The sequence below is a fragment of the Echiichthys vipera genome (assembly GCF_963691815.1).
Source record: "Echiichthys vipera genome assembly, chromosome: 3".
In the NCBI taxonomy this organism is placed as follows: Eukaryota; Metazoa; Chordata; class Actinopteri; order Perciformes; family Trachinidae; genus Echiichthys; species Echiichthys vipera.
Genome location: NC_139828.1, coordinates 23959997 through 23981067, shown reverse-complemented (window position 1 = coordinate 23981067; position 21071 = coordinate 23959997). Strand labels below are relative to the sequence as shown.

Genomic DNA, 21071 nt, shown 5'->3' with positions numbered 1-21071 from the left:
GAAAATGTTTTTGTCTTGAGGGCTTTGTCAGTGTCACACACACACACACACCCATCACAGAGGATTCCTTTTGAGTTTTCTTCCCCCAGACAAAAATGCACAATCAAATGTCAACAATATTTTACATGAAAAGAACAGGCGATCATCGCACTGCTTTCTCTTCCTGTAACACTTCCTGTTCATCAGCTTGAGGGAAAGTCATAGAAGAAAAATAAGTGACACTGCCAGACATCAGTTCCAAAGAAAAAAATTAAATAAAGTTTATGGATGACGCTTCCCTGGTGACACTATGACCGATACATGGCAACAAGTTCTAGCAGAATTCTTGAATTGTATATTTTAGATCACGCTCCATGTTGTTTTTTATTGGTACGCCATCAAAGATAATGTTAATGTTTAAAGTTCAGTGTTTAAATACAATGTCAACAGTAGTTACATAAGCACTTCCATAATCTGTAATGATCTTTAACAAAATGAGAGTAAATAAAAGTAGAAAAAGAAACTCATGTACAAAAAACACAATAGCACAAACACTTGGAAAACAGTGACCAATATCAATTCATCTGAGTCCTATACATGCGCATGCTGCATGATATTAATGAAAAAAGATCACATCACTTTTAGGGTGGAGCTAATGTGACTCCGCCAGATGGATTGATTCGCATGATTCTTATTTACTCAGCATATCCATCTGGCAACTCTGGTTTAGAGATCTTTTGGGAAGGGGCAAAAATACTGTTTCCTGATTGGATAAACCATCTGTCTATCACCAATATATGAGCCAAATCAACCAATCAGATCAACAAAGTGTTTAACATACTAACAGCATCAGGGCAAAGCTCAGAAAGTATACATATAACCATATGTCGGTAAAGGATATTTGTCGTTTATGTAATGTGAATTTATGGATAAAAGGCACAATTTCAGGTGCCCGGTCCATATTCAAAGGATCCAAGAGAAAAAATATATATATAAAAGGGGACATATGCTCATTTTCAGGTTCATATTTGTATTTTAGGTTTCTACTACAATATGTTTACATGCTTTAATGATCAAAAACACATTCTTTTTCTCACTATGTCTGTCTGAATATACCTGTATGCACCTTCGGGGGGTGGTATATTCTAGTGAGCCGGCATGTGACAGAAGGGGAGCCTAATCTGAATGGCTGGTTGAACCATCTTTTCTGATCAAGGCAGCCCACAAAAAACTGACTGGGTTGTATTATTTCACAGTTTGCCGGTTGGTAGGAACTTAAGATATCCAAATATATGTGCACAAGCACTGAAAAAGTTTTTCAATATGTCCCCTTTAAGTATTTGTTCATTTGTAAGTTTATACAATTTACTCCATTGCTACCAACACTGTAAACTGGTAACAAGTGTATGTGTTACTAACCAACTAACTAACCGTAGAAGATTAGTGATTGATCCTGAGCAACCTGCCGAAGAAAGACGAAGTTGATGACAATTAGTGAACAATTCTGCATGTTTTTCACTGCCTGTGTCCGCTGTGCATTTATTCAGGATGGTGTCACAACCTGAAAAATACCCTGGTCTGAGAAAAATCTACATTTTCCATTGTTCTCCCTTTATTTCAGCCCAAATACTGACACTTTGTTATGCGCTTTTGGTGTCTGATACCATCATTCAAGGTACCCTTGAGCATCTGTATAAAACCCACCAGGCTTTCAACTGTAAACCCATCTGCAGCAATATTGGACACTCTGGAGCTCAAGAAGTAAGGGTGACAAAGTCCACGTTGGGAGGAGGTCAGGTTGGTGGATGGGTCAAACAAACAAAGGACTTTCACACAGGAGACTGCCCTCCGTGTCCCCTTTGTATCCAATTCTTGTCCCGCAAATCAATTTAGTTACAATCATGCTTATTTTAACCCCACCCACAATGGTTCTGTTGACTAAACCTATCTAAGTCTTTTTGTTTAATTCACGTGTTTCACAGTAGCCATAGTAAAGCGTCACGGTTTGACACGCAGGGCTACCCTTTACGTTAAGTGAAACCAAGGGGTCCTGACAAAGAGTCTGTATGTAACATGTTGGGATGAGAACATGTGGCCAACACTTTAAATAGAATCCTGGTATTTCACATGAAGTGTGTAATTTTCCCCACAAGAGCCTCCTGTATGTGAGTCTGCAACACTGTGTAAGTCCTTTCCTGGGATCAGCAGTTCATCTTAGTCCAAAGGGTCAAAGTCACCCAGAGGCGCCAGGCAAACTGTCCCTCTCTGGTTCCACGAGTGCCTTAGGAAAAAAAGCTCACAAAGAGCTCTAGGAGTTGAGATGGTGTATTGCTTATCTTGCTCCTCTTCATCGTTATAGTGATCCATAAATGCAGGCGCCAGGTAAATAAGGTCATAGTCAAGAAGGTGAAGACACTGTCACAGTATTAAGTGACCGACACGGATCACAGTGTGAAGAATAACAACGTACAGTAGACAAATCCGGTTTCCTTTTTTTTGGCTGTTTTTGTCCTGCTGTTAGAAACAGAAACACATCATGTCAGTATGTGAAGTGCACGCTGAAGTAGTTACCGGAGTCCAGGTGATTCATCCTTACCTTGTTTTAATGAGCATTACTCCACAGTCAAGTCAGCATACAGGTCAGGAGGAGGTAAAATGATCATATCGGTTTGATCAAAATCCATTTCGTGTATTGAACTCGCTTCAGGCCTGTGGAAAAACACATTGGAAGTAAAGAACGTAACCTTTTTTTCTTCTACCACCTCCCGTTCTACCATGTCACTCAGATGCTGTTGTAAAGTGTGTAGGTGCTTTCATGTTGACAAACTCATTCTCCTACCCGGACACAACTGACTTAGCTTCCTGGTAGGAGAGAAGTGTAATCCACATCTGCCTCTTATGTCTTATGTCTCAAAACACAAAAATAATAAAACACAAACACTCTATTCACGCTCAGCAGCCCATTCCAGGCAAAAAAGACAGATACCGGTTTGTGTACAGGTTTTACAACATGTTCTGCATTTTTCTTTCTGTGTGTGTGTGTGTGTGTGTGTGTGTGTGTGTGTGTGTGTGAGTGTGTTTTATAACTCTACTCACATGGGACTCACTGCTTCCTCCTTCACAGGCACAGGACCTGAGATGGAAACAGAGTATTTTGGCATTAAGTTTAAAAAAATCCAAGTATCCAACACAATTTGTTCTGACGATACCTGAACTAATGCTTTATGAAGGGGATGGATATAATGATTTATCAATGATTAATCTAATACTTTTAGCCTTTGTGTCGTGTTTGTTTATCCCCCCCTTACTTTTGGTTTTAACTGCTCTTACATGAACACAAGAACCATTGATCACCACCAAATTTTATTTAACTCCCTTTTAAGCACGTGTGTACCAGATTCCTGTGAACGTCTTCTCTTATAAATAAACGGCATGGAGTACATGCTACATGGAGGTAGGCAGGCTAACTTACTCATAGATAGCAAACTGCTAATGTAATTTAGCGTATGCCTAGCTTGAGGCATGTGCCTGTGATATTGTTACATGCCCGAGCGTGGATGGGGGGGGTCTGTGGCATGTGCACGAACTGTGCCTGAGAGTGGACAGGATGACTCGGGCGCTGGGGATTTTTGGAAAACAAACAATCTCCACATGCACGTAGAGCAGTGTTTTTTTTTTCCCTCTAAAAACGGATAATTTATGTTGTTCTATCAGAGCATAGTGTGGGCTTCAGTGAATATGATCAAAAAATGTTGCCGATTGCATGTTAAAGGAACTAAAGCACTAAGATGATAAACTCAACCACCGCTGCAAAGCAGCTGACACAAAACCAAAATAGTCCAGGAGTCCGAGAAAACACAAAACTAAAGGCAGAGGCTGCCCAGGAGACCTTTGGTAAACAAAAAGGCTGTAGACACAACAAACAACAAACAGGCAATGGACACTAAATATACACAAAGTTCTGAGATAGTGTTTGTATATACGTACACTTGACAACAGGGAGCCGCTCTCACTACCTCTGATGGTGAGATAATGAGTCAGCAGTGCAGACTCAGGGGATATGAAGACTCCCCACACCTGGGCTCCATCAGTGCCACACACACCTGACACCAGTGGTTTATTCACTCACCACTCTCTCCGAGCCAAAAGACTGAGAGCCCTCAGATGGATTGCAGATTTGAATGATACTACTCCCTCCAGTACTTTAACGGTACTAGTTGGTTATTTAAAAAAAAAAAAGAATATTGGAAAAAATTTAACAAATTGAGAATTGAATGGAAAAACTGATTTATTTTCTTGTACCTTATAATGTACTAAACAAACTGTACTGTAATAAACATTTTTGAAAGCCAAATCATGCACAGTTTTGAAGAAATATCTGCTTTTATAATGGGCTCTGACTAGCATAATGTACCGCGAGCATAACTTCACATACCTGAGGTTTATAGGGAAATGGGAGAGTTGTGAGCTAGGCTGGACCAAACCACTCAACATTCAATGAAAGTGGTAATCAGCAATTGTATAAGTTCAAATGCCTACTGTGGGGGCTATCATGAGGCCTTGAGACAATCAAATGTAAAAAACAATATTTGTGATTGATGAAAGTAGGAAATCAATCAGATACCGTTATATATACATTATATATTGTATATATTATATCTCTTGTGTATTTCAATACAAGACTTCTACATAGTTTTTCTTTATTTTCGGATCAGAGATTTGTCAGGAATCACTTACTTGTCTTTGGTTCAGTTCTGCTGTAAGAAAAAAAAAGAAGGAAAGTGAAAATTAAAACCCCATTTTTTTTGTGTGTCTCTTTTTGTGTGTATGTTTTTTGTATGAATCATGCCTACCTGGCAGGTTGCTCCACAGGTTTAGGTGAATGGAAAAATGTTGCCAACTTCTGAAGTGCCTCATGTCTTGCTCTAATAAAAAGATAAATACACATGAACTGTTTTTAGATGATTTTTTGGTTCGCTCTTGATTTAAGTATTCCACCATGTATTACTGTTACAAATAAACACATCCCAAATGACTGATATGCCTATTTATGTGTCTTGGTTGTATTCTGTGTGTGTGTGTGTGTGTGTGTGTGTGTGTGTGTGTGTGTGTGTGTGTGTGTGTGTGTGTGTGTGTGTGTGTGTGTGTGTGTGTGTGTGTGTGTGTGTGTGTGTGTGTGTGTGTGTGTGTGTGTGTGTGTGTGTGTGTGTGTGTGTGTGTGTGTGTGAACTCACTGGACATGGGTCCCATCTGGGTTGATGTCACTTTGACTGTGTTGGTGGTTTATGCTAAGGTCTTTGTTTCCTAAAAGAATAAATAGAAAAGACAACCCGCATTAATCATGCCATAATCATACTGGTATTGTTACTGGCGCAATCAAACCTTGGACTCAACATGACACACTTTACTATCTTCCTGTTTACACAAACAACCTGACTCTAATGGGACTGTGAGTCAGTGCTTAAAGTATGCAAACAGGGCTGAGAGGTCCGTAATTCTTAAGTATTGTGTTTTCAGTGTATCTGAAGTGTAGATTTTGTCACTCCTAACAGATCAGCATGCCCTTGGGAACTACTGTTGCTCTGGGGGATGTCAACAGGAGAATAATGTATCCATGCAGTCAATTAGTTAGCAGTGGGCTGGGTTTTTTGTGTGTTTTTTAGCCTTCCCTGGATGACTTTGATACTAACATTAAAATTGTGAGGATTCTCAGTTTTGGAATTAAAGACAGCATCTTTTTTTAAATAATTTTCAACCAGATTTATTGGAGTTATTTCGTAATGTCATACTGAATCTAAAAATGTGTGCATCATGTTCACATTTGACTTAGAGATGATGAGAAGATGTGGGTTTTAAAGTAACACAATGCCTCCATGAGTTGTGTGCTACAGCCACTGCTGCGCCGACTGCTGCCTGTATTGATGAATTACTAACTTCCTGTTGTTCTGTTATCTCTGCCCCCCCTTAAACTCCCCTGTGAATCCTGGCCAGATGCCTCCACGGTTTGAAAACCCCTGATTTAGTCCTATGGGAGAGTGAGCTCAGAGGAAAAGCTCAGCTCTACAACTTGTGCGATTTTACAACAAAAAAAAATCACACAAATCAATCAATCTAAGGAACTGACAAGTAAACAATTATGTAGCCAGACGCCTCATTTTCCCTGTTCTGACCTACAAACAGAAGATTTGCTGTTAACAACTATAATCCTAATGTCAGTTGTTTACAGCATTAATGTGTCATCAAAACAATTCTATTGACTCACAGAACCATAGATGTTTTTTTTTTCTTTTCTACTGCCTATAAATCAGTGCCTTTAAAATACACTGGTAAATAACTGCGTTTGTGTGAAGCTATTATCAAACTTATCTCACAATAAATCACAGTGTTGTCATATAACTTCTCTGTTATATCTGCACTCTCCCATCACGATAACACATGGAGAAGATACGACATGACAAATGCAGCGTGTCACACTGTGTGCTATATAACTTACTGTCACAAGCAGTCACACTCTGTTTACTGTCAACAGGAGGCTATCAGTACAGTTTTGTTGAATGAAGTCTGGTTTGAAATTTCTTACCCATGTCTGGCATTGAGAGTGTCCTGGTGTGGCCCCTGCAGAGGAAAAAACATTGACAAACTAGGCATTGGTATTCAGGAATAATACAACATTTCACCCACAGTGGCTAATCAGAGATCACTGTCCATGCTACTGATGGACTGATGGTTTCTATCTAAAAAAAAAGTATACATCAAAGCTGAACAATCCGGCCACGTAGATTCAGGTCAACATGGACTTACAGTGGAGCCACTGGATCTGCAGTTTGTGGGGGAGGAGAGAGAGGTTCCTCATCACCGGTCCACTCCTCACTGTCATCTGTGACTGAACATGTCAACATCAACATCAAATTGCTGCAGAATCAGTTCAACATGTACTGTTATCATGACTGAGGTACTTACAGCTTTCTGCTGACATTGGATAGTGGTTTGAGGCCCTGAGGGGGAAAAAAGACAGGTATTAATCATTCTTTTAACTTAACCGTATAATGAATAAAGAGGGAGGATGGTTTTCCATTGCATAGTCTGTATAAGTTACCCACTGTGCGTAAACACATACCTGCTCCCTGTGCTGGTAACCTCCTCCTCAACAACATTGTTGCTGGTGCTGTTGGTCTTGAGGGTGTTTGCAGCCTTCTTTCCCATCTCCATCATCTCCTTGATGTCCAGCTCCACATGGTCCACTGCAATATGCCCATCTGGAACCCAGTCACAGAGTCAGTAGTGCGATATACAATCAAGGACTACAGCATGTCTTGTGAAAACACCTTTATACTTTACTTTTATATACGCATACTACTGTACTACTAATCTAATACTACTGGTGCACAGACTCACAGTTGTTGCTGCTGTCCCTGGCCAGCCATTTCCCTTTGGGACAGTTGGTTGTTCGGATAATGCTGACGATGTCACCGCTGTTGACCGCCAGATCGTTCTTACGTCCCTTAGTCGTCACAGTTACTTTTGCCTCGTACATGGCATCCTCCTGTCCTGTGATCTAACAGTATATACAGTGGAAGCTTAACATCATATGTTTACACACACACACACACACACACACACACACACACACACACACACACACACACACACACACACACACACACACACACACACACACACACACACACACACACACACACACACACACACACACACACACACACACACACACACACACACACACACACACACACACACACACACACACACACACACACACACACACACACACACACAAATAGGCTACTTGCTTTAGAGAGTGTGACAAATACGGCTAATCTTTTTCCTTTTGACATGTCACAGCAGGAAAAGCAGCAGTGTAATTAATAACATTAATGATGGCTGCTATCCAGGGAGGCCCTGCTGTCTTACTGGAATAGCTGACAGGGCCACTTACTTTCCCTTCCAGTACCAATACTACCATATTATTTAGTATTACAGAAAAATATTTAGTATGTCCCAATACAGTATGCCAAAAATACCAGGATGTCCTACTACATGTGCACGGTGCATGCAACATTACAGTATGTACTTTGGAACTCAGTTTTAAACTAAAGTAAACTGAGCCATCATTCATGTTACAAATTCTATTATACGTGCTTTTCCTGCTACGACAAGTCAAAATGTCTACTGCGAAAAATGTCTGTCCTGAGAGGCTCTAAATGACGCAAACGTCTTTTTACAACGTGGAATGAAACTGTTTTTTGTTTAGTATTTGCTCTAATTTTTTACTATGTTTTTGGTTTCCACCAACTCCTGAAGGAAATATCTGGCTCATTAAAAACTAAATGCTCCACTATGTTCACCAGCTAGCTGCTAACTGTGTCTGTCTGGTGTTTGGTGCTGAGCAGGTAGTGTACACAGGCTTGTTTGCTGAAACAAGCTGCATGCCCGAATGATGCAGAATGAGTGAGATGATAAATCTCTGTATTTCTAATTCTTTCTACAATGTGTTGCATTCTTTCTTTGGTCCCAGACGTTTGTTTCAATTTTTGTTAGAACAACAAGCAAAACCCACTGGATCCTGGACAAAGCCATGCTCTTTTGTGATTACATGGTTATAGTAGTATGTGGAATAAAAAATAGTCTATAGATCTTCTGTCAGCAACAATGAAACAATGTTTACTGAGATTCCATTTGAGCCTGCACATGTTGCTCAGGAGGAATGAATCCCAACAGGTTTGTATGCCAAGACATATACCCCACCCTCCCAGCCGCTCGTTCAGCTTCCATACCTCCCTTCTCCGTCAAAATAATCACTCACTTTGAATTTTTTCTTCATCTCATTCTCCTTCTTTTCCCTCTCTTTCTGCTCTTTCTTCTCCCTTTCTTGTTTCTCCTTTAGCTCCTTCTTCTCCTTTTCCAGGCGCTGCTTCTCTTTCTTTTTCTGCTCTTTCTCATCCGGCCCTTCTGTGGCGGCTTTCTTGTCAGTCCTGCGGAGGAGAGAATGAGGGATATCGTCGTGTTTGAAAAAGAACTCCTCGCTGAATGTTTAAGAGAGGCGGAGAGGAGATTATGAGGGAAACAAAGACAAACCAAACTGTCTAATCGCTAACAGTGTCTGGGGGATAACCGCGATGAAAAGAGAAGTGGGTCAAAAAATAATGCCTTACTTGCCGAACCTGCCCGTCTTGCTTTTCTCTTCATTCTGTAAACAAAAAACAAATAGATAAGACTTGATTCATTTGACTCCAAATCAGTAGAATCTCCAACAGATAAGCAAAACAGGAAAAATACGTTTTATTTTTAAAAAGTGACTCAATTCTCACAAAGATACTTACTGCTTCCTGTTGTGCCTCAGCATATGGATCTGTGGGAAAACACAGTCATGTTAAAAAGCTGCAAATTTGTTTCAGTCAACTTAGAATACAAGGCATGTTCACAGCATGAGGACACATTACACAGTGGTTTTGATAGAATCACACAAGAAAACATTATTTATATATATTTATTTATGTGTATTTATGTGTTCTTCACTTGTGTCATTGAAATTCATGGATTAATACTTCAACTCCTTCTTTGACCAGGCCAGGAAACATATGGAAGTAGCATATAACATACAACCCTATCACCTCTATACACCCTTCTGAATCCATGCCATCTTCAAAACACACACCTCCTCCTCCTCCTCCTCGACAGGTGGAATGCTGCTGTGTATGTACGCCCTCCTCCCCTCTGGTCACAGAAACAGACAACTACTCTCCCTTTGGGAGGTGTGTTGTCCCCTTAGTAATTACTGCTCTACTCAACATTCAAAATATTACTAAAGCAACCTCTGTGTGTGTTGTAATCCCAGTTTCTCTGTTTTTTGTTTAGATAGCCAGTTCAGCCATCTGTATTTCACGTAGTGGGGTGAGAGCCGTGTGGAGGCAATCCTAGCCTGGGTACACTGTAACAGACTTGTGTTGTTGTGACGCCCTGTTTCTGTGCATTCCTTGTTTTCAAATGCTTGATTGTGTACAGACTTCCTCTACAAAAGGACAATAAAGAATGCGTTTGAATCTGCTGCCTGCTTTCCTGGCATGTGTTGGTACTGTCTCAAATCATCTGACAATCTGAGCTCTAACTTCTAAGCCTTAAAGGTCCCATGTGAAAAAAAGTGAGATTGCCATGTCTTTGTTATTATAGAGCAGGTTTATGTGGTGCAACATAAATACTGTAAGAGAAATGCACGCAGCCCGTATTTAGAAACTGTATCTTTAAACGAGCCATCAAGACTTGTGTACCTTTGTGATGTCACAACTATACTATATACAGTAAAGGTAGAAAGTGCCGCTACAGTCATTCCCCAGCTAAAAGAAACCCAAAATACAAGTATGATCCTGTAAACGAGAATAATATGTGACACTTCATGCAGGCCCTATCTTACAGACAGATGCATGAACAAAATGTGTCTATTTAATAATTTATTTAGATATCTTACCAATATGATATGACTGGTGTGATTACATCTGTGGTTCAGAAAGTCTATGGTCTCATAAAGAAGTCTTTAAAGTGTTAGCCATAAAGAGTCCTTACTTTTTGGTGGTCCTTTGCGTTTCTTGCCAGCGTCACTCTTTCCTTTCTTTTTGGTGGCAGACGTGCTGATGTCCTCATAGACATTGTCTGCACTTTCATAGACACCGTTGCCAACGTCAGCTTCGGGCCTGGGTGAGTTGGAGGAAGGGAATGAAAACCGAGTTCTCAGAGATGAACGAGTATGTCGAAGCAGTGAGAAAAGGGTTGTGTGTCTTACCTTGCCAGTGGTGGATATTCTAGTGTTGGACATTCCAGAGAGACAGGGGAGGAGGATATTGGTAGTGGATTTGTTTGGTATTCATCCCCAACTGCAGGTGCAGCAAGGAACTCAGCCCTGGGAAGAGTTATCCCATTACTGTAAAACTCTGGCAGGTCCTCTCTATCTGGAGTATCTGGACCAGTGTTCTCCCCATTCTCCCACTCTGACACAGGCAGCTCCGGAGAGTGGGCATCTGAAGTCACATCGTCAAACTCCGGGACATCTGTGGGGTCAGTCCCAGAAGAGAATTCAGGAGGAGCAGGGATCTCTGTAAATGCGGGAGCAATTAATATGAAATCAATAAGGGGGGCTGATTAAGTTTGGTTTCACAAAGTGGTAAGTGTGACAACGGTGACCGCACCATTATTTTCCAGAGGATGAGGAGGGGTGAATGGAGCAAGGTTGACAGAGTGAGGTCTGTCTGGCTTATTTGAAGCTGGATCCAGAGACCGCGGGTCTAGAAGGACCTTCTTGGGTGGAGGAGGTGGCACCACCAACAGCTCTGGGAGAGCGTCAGACCCCTCCTCAGTGATACCTTCCAACACTGCAAAGAATGACATTTAAATATTTATTATTTATTTATTATTTTTTCAATTAAATACATGAGTTATTATGATTGGAATCTTAAATGTCCCATACTATAAAAAGTGAGTTTTTATTTATTATTTTTTTATTTATAAAAGCCTTTTTCATTTCTAATTTTGGGACTACATTACAGGGTCATTCATGGGCCTTACTATTTCTACCCACACCTGTATTGTCGGGGGTTAAGGATGCAAGCAACGCCTTGTGAGTGATTTTTACCAGCAGATAACAAAATACAAAATCTAAATATGACAAAATATACAAAATAATGAAAAACATTTTGCCCAGAAAGGTTTGGACACTTCCAGTTCAGAAACTGTGACTTTAAACGAGCCGTCAGGTCTTCTGTACCTTTGTGATGTCACCACTATACTATAAACTGTATGTAGAAAGTGCTGTTACAATCATTCACCGGCTGCAATGATGGCGCAGAGATGCTGAGAGTGCAGTTGTGAAAGACCTGGAAACACTGACCAATCAGAGCAGACTGGGCTTTTTCAAGAGGGGTCTTAAAGAGCTAAAACAGGGTAAATACAGGTATATTCAGACAGACCGTATGAGGAAAATAATGTGTTTTTGAACATTAAAGCATGAAAACATGTTCTAAAATTAAGGTATGAACCTGAAAGTGAGAAAAATATGGGACCTTTAATGTGACGTGTATGGCTAATCTTTGTGATATGTTCTGGTTTCACAAAGTCTAATTAAAATGTAAGACATTTTTTCACTTCAGGGTTAGCTTTGAACCCAAAGCAGTAAAAACAGTCAGACACTTCGGCTGAAACACCTGAAGGAAGTTTCCAAACAGAGAGGGAGAAGGCAAGAGCAAGCTGAGTGGAAGAATTTGATTTGTGAGGAAACCCAACAAGTCAGTCACTCTGCTAAAGTTGTTGTTAATTAACTCTGCAGAGTGGAGATAATGCAATTACAAGTGAAAAATCAGAACCGCTTAATGCAGAAATGTACTGCAGACCTCACTTAGTCTTTGTATTAGTTCTGTGACTTTGCTTTCTAAGATGTGTCTTTTAATCTAAAGTACTTAAAAGCAAGCAGTAAGCAGTAAAGCAGTCTGTCCCCAAAAGGTGCCGTATAATTAAATGACACTACTTGTCCTCCTTACAATGCAAGATATATTCAAACAACCTTAAAATGTTATTATTTTGTTCTGCACAATATGTGTTTTTGTAAAGAATCATCATGAATTGTCTTAGAGAATTAGCAATCATATATGAGTGTAGTACTTGACTATGATAAGTGACAACAGACTTGATGAAATGTTAAACAGCAGGAGGTTGTTTAAAATTGATACATGTGTGAACACCAACATGCACGATTAATAAGCTTTGTGTAAATGAAGCCACCGTCAACACAGCAGCAGACTCACTTCTCTTCCCATGCGTTGTCAGTTTAACAGACATTAAAGTGTTTGTCACTGCAGCTCTCTGGCATAATGATGGACATGTTCCTGTCACTGCTCCTCCTCTCTATCATTGCTGGCATACCTCAGCAGCTCTGCCCTGCCTGCTGCTTAGTTGTTTCTGGCACAAAGGAGGAATGTCAGGACTGTTCATATTCGTGTGTGTTTTTATCTGTAAAGCTGCTTCCCCAAACCAACACCCGAGGCAATCATGTGGCAAAAACCAGACTATACATACCGTATTTTCTATATAGCTGAGATCATTATACGTGATGTTCTATAGCTACATAGTATGCACCTGCTGTTCTGATGACGACCTGACATGTGCCAACATGCTGTTGTGTACTTTATGCGCAGTTAAAGCGTGAAAGGAAATAAAAAATGAAAAAAAAAAATGTACAAGAGAACAAGACCAAGAGAGAAGAACTCTACAGTGATTAGTCCAGACTTACTGTGGTCAAAGCCGTTAACTAGTGCCGGTTTCGGTGGGAGGGCTTTCCCCTCATAATCAATAGGTGGGATGTCTGGGAGAGAGTTGGTGGGACTCGGAGGAAGGTCTTCGGTAGGTGGTATGATGATGAAGGAGGTGGAGGGGTTTGTCGGGGGGCTGAAACCAGAATAAAGCAATAAGCATATAGGATAGCATATAAGATGTTTTCAATAATAGTCCAAAAACTGCTGTACCCTCCATCACTTACACAATGCTTCACAAATGTTGGTGTTGTTTACCTGCTCTTTCTGCGTGCCTTCTGCAGAGCGTTGAAGATCCTCTGGTCACATGGAGTAACCCTTCTTGCTGGGCTCATGTCCTCCGCTCTGGAGAGGACTGAGAGCGCAGAGATCTGACGCACGTCTTTAGGAGACGGTTGACTGGCTGGAGGGTCTTTTGTAGATGGTGGAATGGATGGAGGGTCTGTTACTGGAGGAGGAGGTGTCTCCTCTGCAGCTATAGTTACAGCTTCTATAACAGCCTCAGCTGCAAGCTCAGGAGGTGATGGAGAGGGAGTGGAGGCCACTGGAGGAGATGGACTAGAGATGGCACGATTAGGTGGAGGGGTCAGAGCAGCGCTGGGTAGATTGGGAATTAGTTCATTTTGGCTGGCAGGTCTGGAAACAGGAAGGGCGGGAGTTTCTATCTCAAGTGGAGTTTCACTCTCTAGGGTCGGCATGGCTGGGATATCAGGAATAAAGGCAGGGGGTGGGATGAAGTCGGGAGAGGCAGGGATAGTGTAGGGCGGGGTAATTTCCACTGCAGCACCTGAGTCAGGTAAGGTGGGGATGTTTGGTAGAAGGGCCTTTGGTGCAGAGATTTCAGGCTCTGGTGATGCGTCACTAAATTCAGAAGGTACTGGAATAAGTGGAGGTGCTCCGGGAAAGTCTGAGCTGGAGGTGTCTAGGATAGGGTCTTCTGGGACCTCCACTGAAACTCTTTTTGATGACTTCCTGAAAGGCAGGAAGCTCTTCTTCTTTAGTGGTGTGACTTTAGGTGGAGGTGTGGCTGGCACCAGTTCAGCAGTGCTCTCCTTAGGTGATACAGGGAGAGGTGGGATCTTCTTGGCTTTACCGTTCCCTTTCTTCTGCTTCTGATCTACTGAATCGTCATTGAGCTTCTCTTTACTTCCTTTTGTTGTCTTGTCTTTACCTTTTTTCAGCTTCCCTTCACTCTTGTCTTTTCCCTTAGAGTTAATCTGGATGAGAGGCTTTTTGCTCTCCTTCTTTTCATCCTTGAAGACCACCCTGGGGGCAGACAGTGTCTTTGCTTCCAGGCTCTGGTTGATGGAGGTGAGCAGGGAGGGGCGTGCTCCTGCAGGGAGGTAGTGAGTGGGGCTCTGGGGAGGAGGGACAACTTTTGGTTTCTCTGGGAGAGCAGGTTTGAGCGTGGGTTGCTTCAGCAGGAGTTCTTCTCCCTGAAACTTGGCTCTGAGGGCCTTAAAGTCCAGTGTGTCCTCCTGGTGAAATGATTACACAATGCAATAGGTTGAAATACTGCATATATTGCATAATACAAAGTTATCTGATCACCTGAAGTGTTATAAGATCCCAAGAAACGTGTGCTATTAAAGGTAGCGTGGAGCTTAGCTAAGAAGAAGAATTTAATCATTGCAATGTATCACTCTCCACAGCTTAATGGGGGTTTTGCTTCTATTCAATTTGCATATCTATCAGTCTTTCTGTGTGGAGAGAAAGTAGGCAGACCTGATTTGTAGTGATCAGTCTGAATCAGGAGGGTTTCAGCACACACACACACACAAAACAGGAGGCCCATATTTGTGTAATAAATAGCTGTTGGACAATTAGCACTGTTTTGAAACACTAACTCACGCCAAGTCACATCTTACTAAAGACTTAGATTATGATATTATGACAGGAAGCAGAGTACAGAGTACACCTGTTACCACAGTATACAATATATAATGAGTGCATATAGTATCGTTATAATGTAATGAATCATTGTTAAACACACTTTGCACAGTCATTTGAGGATATTAAAGGACAACATACCTGATCCATTGCGCGTTTAATTATCCACCGAAACGACAAAAGCCTTCTTAGTTAAGTAAGTTAACTCCAGTGAGTTTCTTCATCAGCTTCTCAGTTGTGTGTCCAATGAAAGTAATAAAAAAAATGTTTTATAGACCTGTCCCAACTCGGTGCGTGTTTCTCCTCCGATCCTGATCGAGACAAATGCGCCCCACGCGCACAGGAGATGGTTTCAGTGGAGGAATGAGGTTGAGTGGGAATACTCACACTCATCTTCTAACAAAAAAAAGTCTGTCATTCTCGTCAAACGGGTCTGTCCCGAGTTAACGCAACACACTCACTCTCAACAGCTCTTGGATTTTTTTCATCCTTCAGGAATGTCGCCCGGCTGGCACTGCGCAAATGTGACTCACTGTCAAGAAGTCTCCCTGTAGCTGGAGTTGTTTTTCGATCTCCAACGTGTTTTTTTTGTCTGTTCATACAGCAAGTCCTGAATGTTTAAAACGATAGTGTTGTCGTGAGAATATGAGGTAATATGCCATTAAATGTGTGATGTGGTATCTTGAGCTTAAGCTCAATCTTAAAGGCAAACATAGAGGAAACGGAAACGACGTACGTCAATCAACATTCCAGCTTTGTTACAGAGAATACAGAAGTATTTGTAATATGACATCAAAACACCACAGGCATACAACCTTCATACGACAGTTTTTTAAGGATATTCTGTCTTGTTGGCATCATCAGGTGTGTCAGGGACTCAGGAGTAGATCAAGAGCTTAGACCTCATACACAGAAACGGTGCTTGTCACTGTATGACAAACAGGCCACTGTTTGTTTGATTAAACCCACTTGTCTGGTCTGTGTTGAAACATGTTGGTAGATTAAAAACCATTTAAAGAGGGCATGAGAATAAACTAATACTTAAAGGGCCATGCCATTCAGATTGTTTACATTTGACCTGTTTTTAGCCATACATCTGAAAAGTCTGGCACAGCCACAACAAAAGAAGACATAGTTTAAAAATCCAGGGTCTATACACATGTATTCCAGTGAGAGGGGGTGGCTATGGAGAAGCGGCCTGGGCCTTGCTCAAGGGAACCACAACAGTGCCCAGTAGGTGAACTGACACCTCTCCAGCAGTAAACACTTAAATCTTGGTCCGCGTGGGGACTTGGACCAGAAACCCTCCCAGTTCCCATGTCCCGCCATGTCCAGACAATACTGAGCTGTTGCTCTGAACTTCATACTGTATTGAGAAAAAAAGAATATAGTAAAATAAAAAATCAACTGAATCCTGCTTTTCCAAAAAGCTTTAGAACAGGGCTGCCCAACCCTGCTCCTGGAAGGCCACTGTCCTGCATATCTGAGCTTTTTCTCTGCTCCAACACACCTGAATCTAATGATGTGCTCGTTATCAAGCAGCTGAAGCTCGTCACAGGTTTGAAATTCTTTAGACTCAGGTGTGTTAGAGCAGGGAGAAACCTAAAACATGCTGGATGGTGGCCCTCCAGGAGCAGGACTGGGCAGCCCTGCATTAGAAAGAAATAGTCCCAAAGAAAACTGCTTACAGTGAGGTTTGTGGATTATCCAGCAACTGGGATGGTGTTTTTGGAAAGACACATTGCTGCCAAATGTAAATTTTCAGAGCTATGAAAATTCTATTCAGCTACACAATACATAAGTGGAGTCAAACACCTCACTGATGAGTAGGCTATCTTAAAACCTCTTCTAATGAAAATGAAACTCACTGCTCGGCCAGATACGACGGTGGGTTAATGGGGAGGTTTTTCTGTGAGATTTGAGTGATCTGACCCTTTTTAAAGTCTGTAGTTCTGGGGCTGCTGAGTGTTTAGAGCAGTCACCCCATGTAAAGGCCGTGGGTTCGACTCTGACCTGCGGCCCTTTGTTGCATGCCCCCATCCCCCCCCCCCTCTGTCAACCCCATTTTCTGTCTGTCCTATATAATAAAGGCTTGAAAACTGCCCAAAAAATATATATATTTTTTAAAAGTCTGTAGTTCTAATTTCTCCTGTATAACATCAACAAAGAGTTGAAGTTGCTGTTTTTCCACAGGGAGGAGGGGGGAAGCAAAGTCAGAAGAAGGCTGACGTTGTTATGTTTTTTGTAGTCGGCTGCTAATAAAGCTTATGACAGCTTGCATTAGAGGCTGCCAGCGTACCAGAATGTGACAGGCCATTAAATCCATGTTAAATTACAGCAAAATACTGTGGCGATTGCTTTACACTAACTAAAGACTCACTGGGGGTCACCTCTGCCAGGCAGACACACACCATTAGGCTCGCGCTCTTTGTGCTCTCTCTCTCTCTCACACACACACACACACACACACACACACACACACACACACACACACACACACACACACACACACACACACACACACACACACACACACACACACACAGAATACAACCAAGACACATAAATAGGCATATCAGTCATTTGGGATGTGTTTATTTGTAACAGTAATACATGGTGGAATACGTAAATCAAGAGAGAACCAAAAAATCATCTAAAAACCCACTGTATAATGTCATATTCATAAAGGTAAAAATAATGTGTCAATTTACATTAAGAAACTGTTAGCTGAGGTAAAGTTAAAATAGGTCTAGAAATGTTATGTACTCAAACAGCAATGTTTCCCTTTTTAATTCAACTTCTTTGCTCATCTTCTAGTTGTCAAATTTTCAAGTTAATCAACATCATAGTCCAAAAGAGTTCTCGAGTGATATGGGGAATCTGGCCATAAAATAGGGAGTCATTGGCATCACAGTTGATGTAGTTGTAGCAGAAGTCACTGCAGTCCACACACTCACAGCAGCAGTTTGGCACCTGACCAACAGACAGACAGATGGACAGAGCATCACTGTAGATGTCTTAAAGAGCATTCTGGGGGAATGGGATGGAGGGGTGACACTGTCACCGTCGTGGTGCGGAAAAACAGGGCTGTGGTGTGTACACAGGCTTTCGGTAACATAAAAGGCAAAAGCTGATCTGTTTGGGGCCTAACAATTTGAGACGGTGGGACTTGAAGATGTGCAGCCGGGATCCGGATTAGTAAGTGAGGTTAAGACAAAGACCTACAACATCCATGCACAAGAACAAAACAATATCAAAGGGCAACAAAACAAAACAGGAAAAAAGAAATCATACCGTATGTTGGTATTGCTTGGGTTAACGTTGAGAGTTTGCATAACTGAAGCCTTCCTATTTTATGGCACAGAAGTCCGGTGGACAAAATGGTTGTTGTTGTTGTTATCATTATTTACAAAATGAGTTTGGCAAACCAACAATCAGATGCCTTAAAGCCATGTTGACTCTATAACTCCTATAGAGCTGACCCCAGCGGCTTGATTGACTTATAAAATAAAAATTCCATTTCTCAATTTCTTCTTTTTTTTAATCGGTATTGTACAAAAGCTATAGAGAATGAACAGTTCAATCAGAATCTGTTTGACTTGCAAAACTTCCCGCTCAGGGTCCATTCCTCAGTGTGTCCGGTCCTCTGGCCTCTGTGTGAGCCTGTCTGCGAGGAGAGAAATGACTGTGTATGTATGTTAGAGAGGGTGAGAAATGACTAGGTGTGTGTGTGTGTGTGCTGAGTATATGTAGGCTGATTACTGTGTGTACTGTATGTGTGTAGTTGGGGTGTGAGTAGCTCCCAGAGAGTCTGTTTCTGCATAGTGATCCAGCAGACACTCACAAGAATGGAGGGAGACAACGCCTGAACCAACCGACCAATCAGAAGCAGTGATCCCAGAAACGGGCCATCCCTGATAGGCTCGTTTAGAGTCTAGCACCTCCAGTGGGATCTCCTCGCCACAGACGCAGATTATGTCCTGTTAAAACGAAAGATGATCATTCTAATCCCGATGGGCGTGCGTGTGTGTGTTTGTGTGTCGGAGACAGGGAGGCACTGCTTGATTCAGTCCTTCTGGCCAGACACAGGAGGCAGAGGGAGGAGTGTGAGAGCAAAGACAGAGAGGAGGAGGAGGAGGGAGGGAAGAAGGGAGAGAAGGGAGGAGCTGGTTATGTCTGTAAGGCTGGGTGTGAGTCGCCACAGGAAGAAGAGAGGAGAAGACAGAGCAGTGGAGGGAGAACTGGATCCGTCTCAGTGATTGATATCCCTCCTGCCTGGAGTGAGTGACCAAGAGGGCTCTCTCCCTCTCAGGAGGAGAGGAGGCTGTAGAGAGGAGGAGGAGAAGGAGGAGGAGGAGCACAGGAGGAGGACAGAGGGAGCGTGGAGGCTCCTCCTGGGGGGTTGTTAGCCAGAGGAGAAGAAGGGCTTAGCCAGACAGGGAGATGTGCCAGACATGCACATATACACGCACACGCACACGCACACACACACACACGCACACACACACACACACACACACACACACACACACACACACACACACACACACACACACACACACACACACACACACACACACACACACACAAGGTGAGCGTTCTCCTCCTGTTCTCTCAGTGCTGGTCAGGTCTGTCTTCCTGTGTGTCTCTTTATTTCTTCCCCTTGTTGATCTGGGCGTAGAGAGGGTCCTTTCCCTTCTGTGCATGAGAGAGAAACACATCAGCAATTTCAAACAGATTTGACTCTTCTCTATTATAAACCTGGTTGGATTTGTAACCTTTGCGGCAGTTCATCTGAATGTTACATAATGAAAAGGGAGGACCTGAGTTTCTGATTCCTTCTCCTAACTGTCTAAACTGCAACAATCACCTACAAGCCCCGACAAGTACGGTTCAGATCTGCACAGCGTTGTAAATTTATGTACCTATCATGACCACCAGGTGGCAGTAGCACACTGCTTTGTGGGAGAAGTCCAATCATTTCTCTTCTTTCACTGAAAAATCCACCCCTCATTCTTGAAAACCTTTTCATGCGCACATGAGTTATTGTTTCTGTGTCACTGTGCGCGCACATGCATATTCTCTCCCACTCCAGGCTCCCTCCAGGACCAGTATGAATCAGAGGTATAAACTAGCGCCTTGAAAGACCAGTAATGAGTCATCATGTCTGCATGTCTCCCAAACTGAGCCTGAAGACAACAGCGGATGATGGAACACCCTGCAGTCAGAGCATTAAGCCTGCTGCAGTCACTCACAATGGGCCCGTTATTATCGTACACATAATTACAGCCAGCCACTCAATCTGCCATGCAGACAACTTGATTGGAGACTGCTGGCTGGCTTATTATATTCTGGAAGACTTCTTTCACTCTGTGCAGATAGTTTGGACTTCACCGGTAGCTACCACACGAGGATACAGTATGCGAGGTTCAGAGGTGAGCAGGCTGGACTGATGGGAACTTCTGCTGATGTGTGAAGGTTCTCTCAATGCCAAAAATAAATGACATTACGGTTTTTGCAATCCTCATCAGTTGCAACAGTTTCTGCTGCCACTGTGTGCTGCCATTCAGTTCAATTATACAACATGAAGTGACATTTAGAGGCACAAACTAAACTAAACACATCTAGGTGAGGATGTTTAACAGCTGGAATCGGTTTGAGAGGAAGTGCTGTAAATAGAAAAGTTTAGGGAATACACATGTTTGGTAAGTAGACTGGAAAAGACAGTCTTGGATTATACTGAATGAGTTGTGTTCGAGTTTGAAGCTTTATTGATTGATTGGTCTAAAAATGAAATATTAATCTTTTTAGTAATTCTTTCTTAACAAAAACACCAAACCATTTCCACTATTTTCCGATATTTTAATGGACATAACAATGAATTGAGAAATC

The 21071-nt window shown here is 42.0% G+C and overlaps 2 protein-coding genes across 4 annotated transcripts in view; both read right to left on the bottom strand.

Moving 5' to 3' along the window:
- Positions 1-25: 25 nt before the first annotated feature.
- Positions 26-15526, bottom strand: LOC310966497 (uncharacterized protein). 3 transcript variants are annotated; one of them, XM_083940247.1, is made up of 20 exons: positions 15321-15526; positions 13548-14767; positions 13271-13425; positions 11178-11360; positions 10775-11084; positions 10558-10685; positions 9321-9349; positions 9153-9187; positions 8804-8972; positions 7375-7534; positions 7097-7235; positions 6940-6974; positions 6781-6862; positions 6560-6594; positions 5214-5283; positions 4833-4904; positions 4717-4736; positions 3076-3112; positions 2576-2688; positions 26-2493 (listed from the first exon to the last, which is right to left on the bottom strand). In XM_083940247.1, the coding sequence occupies exons 1-19, from the start codon at positions 15327-15329 to the stop codon at positions 2592-2594; spliced, it is 2985 nt and encodes a 994-aa protein (XP_083796373.1). In that variant the 5' UTR covers positions 15330-15526; the 3' UTR covers positions 26-2493; positions 2576-2591. The 3 variants fall into 3 exon arrangements, with proteins under 3 accessions (XP_083796373.1, XP_083796374.1, XP_083796375.1); XM_083940248.1 differs by having other exon boundaries at positions 6781-6856; XM_083940249.1 differs by having other exon boundaries at positions 10775-11039.
- A 4303-nt stretch (positions 15527-19829) lies between these two features.
- The window catches only part of dab1a (DAB adaptor protein 1a), a gene marked incomplete at its 3' end in the record, with an annotated part of 51716 nt that continues 50474 nt past the window's right edge, over positions 19830-21071 (bottom strand). The window contains exon 15 of the mRNA XM_083940211.1: positions 19830-19874. Within this exon, the coding sequence (XP_083796337.1) occupies positions 19830-19874 (45 nt within the window). The remainder of the gene's footprint in view (positions 19875-21071) is intronic.

What these genes read in the sequence shown, in the direction of transcription:
- LOC310966497 (XM_083940247.1), bottom strand. An exon ending in AAGACGGGCAGGTTCGGCAA is followed by an intron (nt 8,973 to 9,152) that starts GTAAGGCATTAT and finishes TCTCCTCCGCAG; the next exon opens with GACTGACAAGAAAGCCGCCA. An exon ending in GAGGAAGCAGTGAGTCCCAT is followed by an intron (nt 2,689 to 3,075) that starts GTGAGTAGAGTT and finishes GTTTTTCCACAG; the next exon opens with GCCTGAAGCGAGTTCAATAC.